The sequence below is a fragment of the Dromaius novaehollandiae genome, chromosome 2 (genome assembly GCF_036370855.1).
Source record: "Dromaius novaehollandiae isolate bDroNov1 chromosome 2, bDroNov1.hap1, whole genome shotgun sequence".
In the NCBI taxonomy this organism is placed as follows: domain Eukaryota; kingdom Metazoa; phylum Chordata; class Aves; order Casuariiformes; family Dromaiidae; genus Dromaius; species Dromaius novaehollandiae.
Window position 1 is genome coordinate 76447216 of NC_088099.1, and position 12147 is coordinate 76459362.

General features: G+C 34.9%; 1 protein-coding gene across 1 annotated transcript in view; it reads right to left on the minus strand.

The window, feature by feature from the left end:
* LOC112989257 (dynein axonemal heavy chain 5-like) overlaps positions 1 to 12147 on the minus strand; it is a 164038-nt gene that overhangs the window by 107853 nt on the left and 44038 nt on the right. Inside the window, exons 33-41 of the mRNA XM_064506773.1 lie at positions 10125 to 10236; positions 9681 to 9809; positions 8258 to 8457; positions 7998 to 8151; positions 4853 to 5119; positions 4495 to 4623; positions 3877 to 4092; positions 2155 to 2301; positions 300 to 472 (exon numbers count right to left, since the gene is read on the minus strand). Coding sequence (XP_064362843.1) covers positions 300 to 472; positions 2155 to 2301; positions 3877 to 4092; positions 4495 to 4623; positions 4853 to 5119; positions 7998 to 8151; positions 8258 to 8457; positions 9681 to 9809; positions 10125 to 10236 — 1527 coding nt within the window. The remainder of the gene's footprint in view (positions 1 to 299; positions 473 to 2154; positions 2302 to 3876; positions 4093 to 4494; positions 4624 to 4852; positions 5120 to 7997; positions 8152 to 8257; positions 8458 to 9680; positions 9810 to 10124; positions 10237 to 12147) is intronic.

Below are 12147 nucleotides of genomic sequence, written 5' to 3' on the forward strand. Positions count from 1 at the left end.
TGTAGATCCACTCTGTTTAGGCTGCTGAAGTGTATAGCATTCAACTATATATACCCTGAGCACAAGTTGTTCAATGTCTGCCACAACACATCTATTCCAAACATTCAAAGACAAGTCAGGGCCCCTTTTACAGGTGCCTATTTTCCCTAACTGAATACATCAGCACTAGCTTCTGCTGTTCAGCATTGATACTGCAACACTATAAAGCACATATCAAAGTGAGAACTCTGACTCTCATGAAACTTAATGGAATTAAGTCTTAGCCCCAGGGATATATACTGCAATCCTTTTATTATTACCTGTCAGTTAAAGGAGTTATAACAAGTCTGTCTGTACACCCTAAGTATTCATTGCAGTAGGTGAACTCTACATCAGTAATTTGGATAATGCATCTGTCCAGGTCTTCAAGAAAGTAAAATCGAGACTGTTTTTGCCATTCAAAATCAGATGGAGATTTAATGTTCATACAGACCTATAATGGAAGAGAAAAATCATTAATACGGAAAAAAAAAAACAGTATAGCAATCCATCTTCTGTTCTCCGTACAGAAGAAACGTCTAATATGCATAATTCAAATAGCAAGAACTACAAGAATGAGCACAGAATCAGACAGAAGTCAAGACACCCAGAATTCTCTTTTGGGACTTATGCTATACTCTCATCCTGTTGTGAAAATCACTTTGATTTTCCTCCAAACTGTATACAGAGGTTGTGAATTGTGTATTACAGGAATGTTGAAAAACAATGATGGAAAGTTCCATAAAAAAACCCAAAACTATTAATATTGGTTACACAGCATAGTATCTGATGCCATTATTCACAGAAATATTAAATACTGGACAAAGCTCAAATTTATTGTATACACATCTATATTTTTGTTTATTTTGCATGTATTTTTCAGTTGGAGTTGCCACACAGATGTTCATATTTGTGTATTAATACACCGTGATTCCTGATTTTTGATACACATGATCTCAAATCTACCAGCATGTAATCCTGCTGTTTGACATTGCAGACATGGTCTATTTAAGCTGAAGGAGAGGTACATTTGTGCCATGTGTTCTCTGCTTGCCTGATCTCTGCAAAAAATCTCCTCACCATATGAATCTATTCAGGTCTTTGCTGGATTCTCACCCACTTCTCTGTACTTGTTCTCAAACACAGAAAGACATATTTAGCTGGTGAAAGAATGCTTTGAGAAAAGGGAGTAATACTAGATGTACCAATCGAGGATACTTTCCCCAGTTTTGGATTTGTCCCTGATTTTTCATATCTGATGTTTTTATTTCACATAAGGCCCTTCAAAATTAACAAATTTGCTTCTGTGATTTAATTTTACAGTAATATGGCATTAAATGAATTGATGTTGAAATGTCCAATTCAAAAAATAATTTTAAATTATTTAAATTATCCTAAATTTAAAAATTACAGGCAGAGGATATAGCCCCATGCTTAACTTAGAAGGCAGCAGTTTTCTTCCTAACTTCCAGTATTTTTCTTTATTATTGTCTATCTTTCTTTACACAGGCATTTAATATTTATGTAACATATATGCATAAATTAAACAATACTGTATTGAATTACTGACTTTTGCATGATTCAAAGTTTTTTAAAAGTTATTTTACTTCCATTTTTCTAATTATAGTTTCATGTATTCAAAATACTTATCTAAAAGGAACCTGATGAAATTCAATTATAAAAAGTCAATTTAAAAATATCCATTTGGCTACCATTGTTGCCCTTTCAAATATATGGAGCCTCACCACTTAAATCTTTCAACAACTATTACCTTAAATCAACACAGAGGTCATGCTGGAAATCATAAGACCAATAGCAATACTAAAGGAACTTTTTTCCCTTTTACATTTCAATTATATAATGTATTAAATTTTCAGTTAGAATATTTTAATTTAAAATATTAAACCCTTTTGCTCACAGGGAATTTGTGCATGCTGAGTATCAACAATATACACTTCACCCTTATATCTGCATGACAGCTATATGAAATCAAACTAAATATAATAGATACACTATAAAACACTACTGATGTCAAAGCTACTCAAAGAGAACACATTGTGAGATTTGTTTATAAATTATTTTATATGTACAAAAACTTCCACATAGGAAGTTTCTTAAAGATTTTCAAAAACTTACCAAATCATTGAAGATATCCTTCTGGTGTACATGAATAGTGATTAAAGTTTCATATTTTGTGCGCTCTATTCTTGTCAGATTGTGTGTTGTCATGTCAATCAAATCATTTAAAAGTCCCAAAAACTTCTGATTTGTTGTGTGCATTACCTTTTCCACACAGCAAGAACAGTCATATTAATACAAAGACCTTTGTTCTTACAGTGTTTAGAATAAAAAAATAAAAAATTTTTGCAAATATGTAGACCCAGGACCCCTGACAGTTTGCTTTGTTTTTATTAGGTCTGCAGGCCTCAATTGAGATCCACAGACTGCCCCCACTACATGCATTCTGTAACAATAAGGTTACACCGAGGTGAACAGGTCACATGAGAAGATTTTATTGTAGGACTGCTGTCCCCTATACTATACATTGTATCTTTAGCTGATGGCATCCCTGTATATTTTCAGAACTAGCAACCTTTGCTTTTGGGTAGTGCACATCAGCCCAAGCAGTATCATCTCTTTAGGGGAAACATGAAGATGACCTAGCTCATCCCCTAACCAAAGCAGGAAGAAAGTCTACTATAAGTTTAAATATCAATGCCTGAAATAATCAATTCCTTTGGGGACCAGTTTCTATTCCAAGATTCCATGGAAAACAATACTAACTTAGGTAAACAGCATCAGCCTCTGTCAGTGACTTTCCTGGTAAACAATAAAGCACAGAGGGCTGAGGTCTCAGAAAGGACAGCTCATATAAATTCCTGTTCCAAATATGTGAGGGAATGATCATATTATTGTTCTGTGAATACACACAAATCTAAAGCTCCTGTCATATGTCGAGAAACAACTGTTAAAAAGAACTCCAGAACTAACGCAGAAATAACATCCCCCAAAACACACACACTTCGACCCAAGTGAACAAATGTTATTAGGTCATGCAAAAGCATCTTCGAGCCTAGTCACAATATGAACTTGAATGGAACAGACAGAGGTCTATGCCCATTTAAATTTTTGTACAATGTAGAACATATAGCACTAAACAGTCTCCCCAGACTAGAGCTTTTCTTTTAATTAAGTATCACAGTACAGCATATTACCTTTCCCCTGCGTTTACTTTTATGGTAGGATGGTGTTACTAGTTCTTAGCCCAGTCTCACTGTATATTGTTAATTAATGGTAATTTGAAACTCTCTAGTTCACGTCCTCTCCTTCTTCCTTCATAGATTTAGTGTTATTAAAAACACCCTGGTGTTAGCAAGCATTTGCGATTGAACCAGCATCTCCCTAAATGGCTCCTATTGTTTCCCTCCCCTGAAGAAAAACCTCAACAACTGAAGAATCTAATACTCTGTGTTACAGTAGACCAGTGCCAATGAAGCACATTTATTTCCCCAGATAAAGAGGGCTGCTAATTTTTTCCAAACCCCATTTTGGGAAATAATAGGATGAGATTACCTATATTCCCAGACTGACAGCTTGTCCCTTCCCAAGATGGCTGTGCTGACAGAACATAGGAAAAAAACATGGGATAAGGAACTATTTAAAAACTCATGGTGGGAGGTGGGGAGGGAGTTGTGACCTCTTAAGACTTTTTATCATTCTGTTCTCCTGTTAGTTTGTCATTCTGGTTATTTCATTAGCATTTTGTGCTTCTTCCTACACTTTATTATTAGCTTTTCACATTATTCATTGATCTAAACAATGCTTTTAATTAACCCCCAAAGACTCATTAAGTACTACCTTTTTGTCTGTTTTGGTACTGTTCAGTGCATTCTCTGCATCTCTGGTCCAGATCATTTGAATTCCCAGAAGTCCTATTTGTGCAGGAAACATTGCCTGAAAGTCATACATCTTAAATCCTGAGTCGCCAATGGCTATAGATGCCTGTCTAATGATGGTGTGGATTGTTTTCCTAATTCCATTCAGCAACTGACCTAACCAGAGTTCCACATTTCCCTGAAATAAACAAGAAAGCATTTTAAAGAATTAGTTTTTGAATAATTCACACAGATAAAAGCCCTATGTGACTTCTTTCTCCAGCCCTTAGTCTTCGTGCTCCCATTTCCCTCTTCGTTATTCTCTAATCTTTAAAAGATTCTTCTTCTTCTTGCGCTCAACTGGTCTTCTAGAGGTATATGATGGATTTGGCACTTCATTTCAGTACGGCTGAAAAAATAGCTAAAGTAATCGTTACATAACTACATAAGTGTCCCATCCTTTCTGCAATTTGCTCTCGCTGTTCACATCTGAAGGCTTTCACTCAGCTACTCAAATAATAGCATGAGGCAACACTGTCAGTCTCTACAACATAAATCTGCTTTAAATCAGTCATGAAAAAGTATAATATACTTCCTTTACCTGAGCTAAAACTGGTTCAATAATATTGACCTGTTCTCCTTCTTGAGATTCAAACAATAAAATCTGGTCGTAGTTCTTCTCATGAAATCTCACTCGGTTAACATTGTCAAACAAACTTAATAAATGTGCCTACAATAAAATCAGAAAAATAAAATAAGCTCCATAAGCTGATATGATATGTCATTCTTAGTCTGCCGTTAAAAAGATTTTAGAAGTTATTCTAAATATTTAGAAATTTTTAGAAAACTCTATAGATCTTTCCACAAGTGAAAGTTCACTCAACTATGTAACAGGAAACCCTCTACAGTCCTCACTTCAGCAAGACTGTAAGAACATTATATTGCTTTATTACTTGTACCTGAATAGTATGGGAATCTGATGCTTGACCAAGGATTTCCAGAAGAGCCGGGTCAGATACAAAAAAAAATCTTGGAAATATTAACCGTTTTTTTTCCAAATATCCAGTTAGTGATTTCTGACAGATTTCCAGTTGCTCCAGCAAATGTGGTAAGAGCTGTGCCAGCGTCTCATCTCCAACACAGCACTGCACGATATTTGATGTCTCATGGGCTTTCTGCATAATTTTCTGCCACGATTTATCAATGTTCTGAAATCTTCTGGCTTCCTGAAGTACACGAAAAACGCATTAGGTCATATTTATCAAATTATAAAAATTAAAAAATTCCATAACACAAGGTACCATTCAACATCCCCTTTGTCTCTCAAGTCTTTTTTGCAGATTTTCTTCTGTTGGAGCAATGTGTGAATACTTATAGACATGATTACAATGAACAAAGTTCAAACTGCAAGAAACAGCGTCCAAGGGGGCAGCTCTGGAAATGTCTTTGATTAATGTTGGGCACCAAAATTGCCCTTATAAAAGGATTCCAACATATTACACATCAGAAAACTCAAACATCAGCTTTCTCACAAATTATAGTTTTCCTAACAGTGACAAACTGAATGTCAGGTAATGGCTACTCTACACAGGTTATAAGGAGTACCTTGTTAGTGGTAATACTTGACAAACAAAAACAGTATAAATACTCTGAAACTGCCACTTATGAAGTATTTTAAGTGAAGGGAGACAAATTCTCAAATACTGAAAGAACTGAAGAAGTATTTTTCTAAGTTGGATATACTGACTTTCAAAGCTTTCTTCCCAAATAACAGAAGAAATGTTAATGGGGTTCTAAGGAATCAGAGGACTAGAAGACATCTCAAGAGATCATCCAAGTCTATTTCCCTGTCACAAGACACGATCATATCCATGTCATTCTCGACAAACATCTGTCTGTCTCGTGTTTAAAGACCTTCAAAACTGGAAATTCAGAAGCCTCTCCAGGCAATCCTTGCTACTCAGAACTCTGTTCTATCTAATATAAATCTTTCTTGTGTGTATGCCAATTACTTCTCATCATATTCAAGGACAGAGAGAACATACTGCTCTCTTCCTGCTGAGATGAGTGTTTATACATCTGAAAACTTAACAGGTCTTCCCCTCAGTTTTTTTCTCCTTCAAGCCAAACAAGCCCAGTTTGTTGAATCTTTTCCTATGTGTCATGCTTCACAGATAACTCCTCATTCTTATCACCCTCTTTATACTCTCTCAAATTTGTCTATGTGTTTCTTTAGCCAAAATTGGGTACAATAATCTAGTTATTGTTTACTTCTCTTAATACATTCCACTTTTGTGTCTGCATTTTATATACCAGCATGACTGGCTCATTCACATCCCTTGTAACTCCTGGCTCCTCTTCTAAAGAGCTGCTCCTTAGCCAACTTTTCCTATTATGTACTTGTACAATTAATGATTTCTGCCTCTGTGTAATATTTTTCATTTGCCTATATTGTACTAAAATCATATTTTTAAGGTCATATCTCTAACCTTGCAAGATCATTTTGAACCCTGATCTTTTCCTCCAACTTACTCACTGTCCTTCCCAGCTTCACATTCAATAAGCATCATCTCTATTTCCATCATCTAGATCATTAATAAAAATTCTGAACAGTACAGAACCCAGAATGGACCTTTGTATCCCCATGAATAAATACATTATTTCTTTTTGATAATTTAGTAAACATTTTAGTAAACAACAGTAAAGCTCTCTAATTTTCCAGCAAGATCTGCAACTGCTCAGGTAGTTTCATCTAAAACTCATTTCCTGATAAGATTATGAGGACATCTTGAGAGACAGTGTCAAAAGCCTATCAAAATATACGACAACTACTGTTTCTCCTCTATCCACAAAGCTTGTTGCCCATTCTAAAAATAAGTTAGATTTGTCTGACATGTTTGTTCCTGACAAATCCATGTTGACTGGTACTCATCGCCCTGTTAACTTCTAGATGCTTAAAAACTCCTTGATTATTTGTTGCAGTATTCATCCAGGAGCTGCAATTAAACTGACTAGTCTATGATTATTCCACCACCAAGCTCTTCCATCTCCTCCCTCTTTAAAAGCAGTCACTACAATTGCTTTTTTCCAGACTATTGCTTCAGGTATCATCCTAACAAGATAACTGCTTTAGCATTTACCAAATGCTTCAGCTGTGCTCTGCTATTTGTTCATCTTCAAAAACTGCTTATTGACTCTCTGATAAACATTAACAACATAAATATAACTCACAAACTAAAAGATGTATTATTTTAAATAATAGTTAAGCAGACTTTATTTAAATTACAAAAATTAATGTTAGTTTTGGAAACTGTAAACCTTTAATTAGAAAATATGTGGCCTGAAAATAATTGTATTTAATAATTTGAGAATGGTCTTCGTTTTGATAAATTATAGAACTGGTTGATGCAGTGTACTATGCAGTGAACTAAATCCAGTATGCGGCGTACTAAATTCTGCTGTATTAAACCCATATAAAAGCCTGGCATTAGGAGACAGGTAACAGGGATCACTGCTGTTCTGCTATTTCTCTCCTGCAGAAAGTCAGATCATTCCTTAAAGTTTTTGCAACTGCCATCATGAAAGGGCATAACTGCCTTAAGAAGATATTATAATGGTGCGCACACATTACTGCACCTGTGGCTACCCAAGTCTCACAGAATCCCTTTGTTGGACTTTATGCTGAATCCTATCAAGGATAGAATTGATAAAGGAAATTTGTCATTGCATTATTACATAACTTACAGCCTATAGACATGTGTGCATAAGGAGAGAGAGAGTTTTACAAATATGGGAGAAGTGATAAATCTGTCCTGTCCCATTAGGTAATACTGAGCCCCACGTTATCATATGACTCACTAGTAAGGCAAGCTAACAAAGACATTTCAGCCTGAATTACAAGCAATGCTGTTTCTGTAGGTTTGACTAAGGTCTAAAGTGGTTTTACCAGACAGACTTCAGTATGGCAAAACTGCCTCTGAACTGCCTGTGCACAGCCCCCAACTTTAATATCATTAGATGTACTTGCAAGTAAATTCTGTGATGTGGCTAATGTCTTGATATAACATATTGCTATTAACATATTGTTATCATAAATCACCACACCTGAGGCAGTTGTTTTGCAATGTCTCCACCAACAAAAACAGCTTCAAGGTAAATCCAGAGGTTTTGTACAGAAATCCAGTTTTCAATTATTTCTGCAGTACTGGTCAACTTCTGGACCCACAGTTGTATAGTGGACTTAAATGGTGTGTTATACCTGCATGAACATGAGTTAAAAGGGGGGAAAAAAAACTAACATGAAAGTTGTTTACTATTGGTTTTGGTTAGATTTAGACAGTATATGTATTTATTAATTTTTGTACCTGTTGCTCATGAGTGAGCCCAATATCATGAGGCTGTCTTCCACCAAAGCTATTTTCTCCAATATATCTGACCCTTTTAGAAGGAGTTCTCCTCGAGTTTTGAATTGGCTGAAAGTAAAAGCCTGAGTACTCCATTCACTAATGACATGCTTCAATTTTGCTTCAATATCCTTTTCTTTAAGGGCACCGATGCAGACATCCTATGTAAAATTAAACTATTAAGTGATACGCCTCTAGAGCTACTACACATACCCACACTCATAAAGGCAATTAAAATTCATCAGCCAGATCCAGACTTCAGTGTGATTTGCAGCTAATGAAAATATACATTAAAACATCTCAAAATTATTATACTACAACACTAGATTATGTTACAGCACTATTTTTAACTGGACTATTTTAAGGGATATACTCCCTTACTATTTTAAGGGATATACTCCATCTTCACTGACACTTAGTCATTTTATACTTTTGAAAATTTACTGATGCAGTGAAACTGGAGGCAGAATTTGCCTCTCTAAGTATTAGAAGTCGAAGGCAAATATACCTCTAAATTCTCTGCCACACTGAGGGGATTAGGAAAAATACACATTACCAATCAAAACCAGGAAACTGTCCAAGAACAGAGGGTACATGGGCAATATGGCCTTCAGCTGATTCTTCAAGACAGCAAGGATAGGACTGTCATAAAATTGCCTATTGCATCAATGCAGCAGATACTCAGACTGGACTACTCTAAATTGAGGTTCAAGAGTATAATGAATGCCATCACAGGTTTAAAGTCTTACCATGAATGCAAGACAATCACACATATTTTATTCTTGCAAAAGGTACCAATAGCATAAAGCTAACATACTTACTAGAAAACAATTGTCCCCAAAATGGAGAAGGCAATAGCTTTGTACCCTGAGTACATTATACAAGCCTCCTCATTTCTCTCTCTGCTCTTGTAAAAAGAGTCTGTTTTGAAAAACAAAAGAACCCTGTTCTCCTTTCATCCTATATCCTGCTACATCCTATTGTGTTCCAAAGAAACTAAGGATTTTGAGCAGTTAACAAGATCAGACTTACATCAACTATTTTTTCCCCTCTGGTGAGGCATTTAAAAGGATGAAAAAATTATAAATAGGCAGACTCTAAAACAGAAGCACAACAGAAGCACATTACTCTTAAAACAGCAGAATTCCTTCTATGGAAAGATTAGCATGATACTAGCTATCTATTTAATCCTTCTCCAGGATAAAAGGAAATAAACTAACCATCATTGCTAGTATCAGCTACCAAACTCCATTCCTCAAAGAAATTCTCCAACTAAAGTCAAATTTGTTTACACTAGAAAGCTGACCAGAAACACAGGATTCCAAAAATGCAGAATCCCAGATCACAAGTCAATCATTAAATGCAAACAGAAGAGTACATATACCTCAATATCTTCTTTATATTTTAATAAAGAGGCATCCATTACATTCTTCAAAGAGAAATTTTCAGAGTGAACATCAAAGTGATGGCCAGTTACTTGTGCAATTCTTTCCCAGTGTCGTGAGTCCACTGCCTAGAAAAATTCATAGGAATTAGGGAAGATTTTTAAAAGCTGTTACTTTTAGAACTGAAATGATCACATAGTTTTCTATTGCAACTGTTAAACAAATTCAGAACAGTCTTCATCTCCATTCCATTTAAAGCATTAATAATTCTTCTAATCACATTAAGTCTTTTGTTTTACTTTTCTATAACTGACTTTTGCCATAAATAAAACTTCTTTGATCTATAAAAAAAAATTGTGGTAAGCATCTTATAGTCCTACAACATAATCTTAAATACAGTTTCTCAAGTGAATCTTATCTGTAAGTTATTATGCTGAATATACTTTGTTTGCCAACATTTCAAGCAAAGGACAGCTCTCTGTGAAGTCATCAATTTTCTTTTTTAGGTCTTGAAAAGCTTGCCATTTCTTCAGTGCTTTAGGTAACTTTTGGATTCTTTAAAAAGCAAAAAAAGAAGAAATATTAGATTCTAAATACTCACAGTTCACCATTTAATAGGGCAATATATTCTCATTTTTTAACCAGTTGACCAGTGGACTCTAAATGAAAACCCAGTTTGTAACTAGCAACATAAAATCTAGCTGGTTGTTTCTTTGATCAGACACCAGGCATGAAACACTGCCGAAGATAGTAAAAATCACATTAGAATGGTTTGGTTTCTATTTCAGTTTGAATTCAATGAGGTTAAGTTTACACACAAACCCATGTCTGAACTTAAGCCTCTGTAGTATCATTATATTACTATAAAGCTGAAAATACAACCAATTTTGTAAGGCGGGAAATAAACTAAATAACATGTATTTTTTCAAGCAAAATGAGGTACATCCTAAAATAAAACTGACCTGTTTGCCAGCAGAAAAATACTTCAGTTTCAGTCAGAAAAGTTTTATTTTATCCCTAGTTTGTTGAAAGACATTTAAAGAAAAATCAATCTTTATGCACAATTTCAAGATGAACAAAAAATGAAAATGAAAAATCTCAGCTACTGTGAATTGTCACAGCTCCACTTACTTCTAATAAGTTATGCCAGTTTTCATCTGCCAGAGGTATGGACCAAAGACTGATAACAATTCTTGTGCAGCTCAACGGCAAGAAGGAAAAATGGCATAAAACCAACAGATCATGAAAAATTCCTTCATAGGAACTGTCCATTTTTCACATTTCAAAATAAGGCAGATCTCTCACACAACACTGGAACATGAGGTAGACAAACATATGCATACTGTCATAGCACTGCAACAATCTATGTAGTCTGTCATTTTGAATCCAACAATAGATAGTATCAAATGCACTAGAAAAAGGCATTGCAGAATGGAGTATTATCCTCTGTCATGTGTCATGAGGCTTTAACAGGCAGTTTCTGGCTATTTCTATGCTAAGGCACAACAGCTAACATTCTTACAAATTTTGTCTTATGTTGGATGTTGGAAATTGGATTTCTTAGACTGGTAATGAAACTTACTATTTTTTAATAGATTTTTTTTGTCTGGTGCTCAGTGATAATTTCTAACAAGTCCTATGAGTTATGTACTATGTAAAAAAACCTATTCCATTAATCAGGTTTAAATTTACTCCTTAAATTTACTGGGCATTCTCTTTACATTTTATTACAGTAAAACATAAAGGGAAACATCCTTCTAGTTGTGACTATAAAATTCTATAATGTTCCTTACCGCATGTCTTTTCTCTAAATAAATATTTCTCTTTTCTCTCTCTTTACATGACTTTATTTGCATCTTACACTCATCTTTATCATTCTTCTTTTTTCTGATTCTAACTTTTCTGTTATCTTATTATTCCAAAAGGGAGCAAAAGCAAAAAAGAACAATACACTAAAGAACTGTGCATCTCTTTACAATTATGCTAAAACACTAACTGGATTTCCAGTATTCCTGCGCCTTTCCTAACACAAGATAGCATCTTAGTCATTTTTGCAGGTATCACCCCATACAAGTTCTCTAGAATTAACAAAAGTAGCCTGATGCAGTTTTACTGTCAAGTCTGCCAAAGAAAGGATAGTACTGGGTTAGGCCTTTATTACAAAAAATATTTACTGCCTATCAATGGCCACCCAGCTCCGAACATAGCTCAGCACTTGAGAGGGAAAAATAAAAAAGGTCACATGTGAAGTAAAAAGACAAACACGCAACTCTCAAAAACTGTTGTCACACACTGGCTTCCTTTAGAGTTCCAGGAAATGGAAGCATAAGGACAGTTCTAGCAACCTGTAAAAAATTATTAACTGTAGAAAAATAATGATGCAAAATACTGTTTCCTGGTGAAATATCAAGACTTACAGATGTTGTACAAATGCACAAATTCATACATCTTTTACATACGTTCATT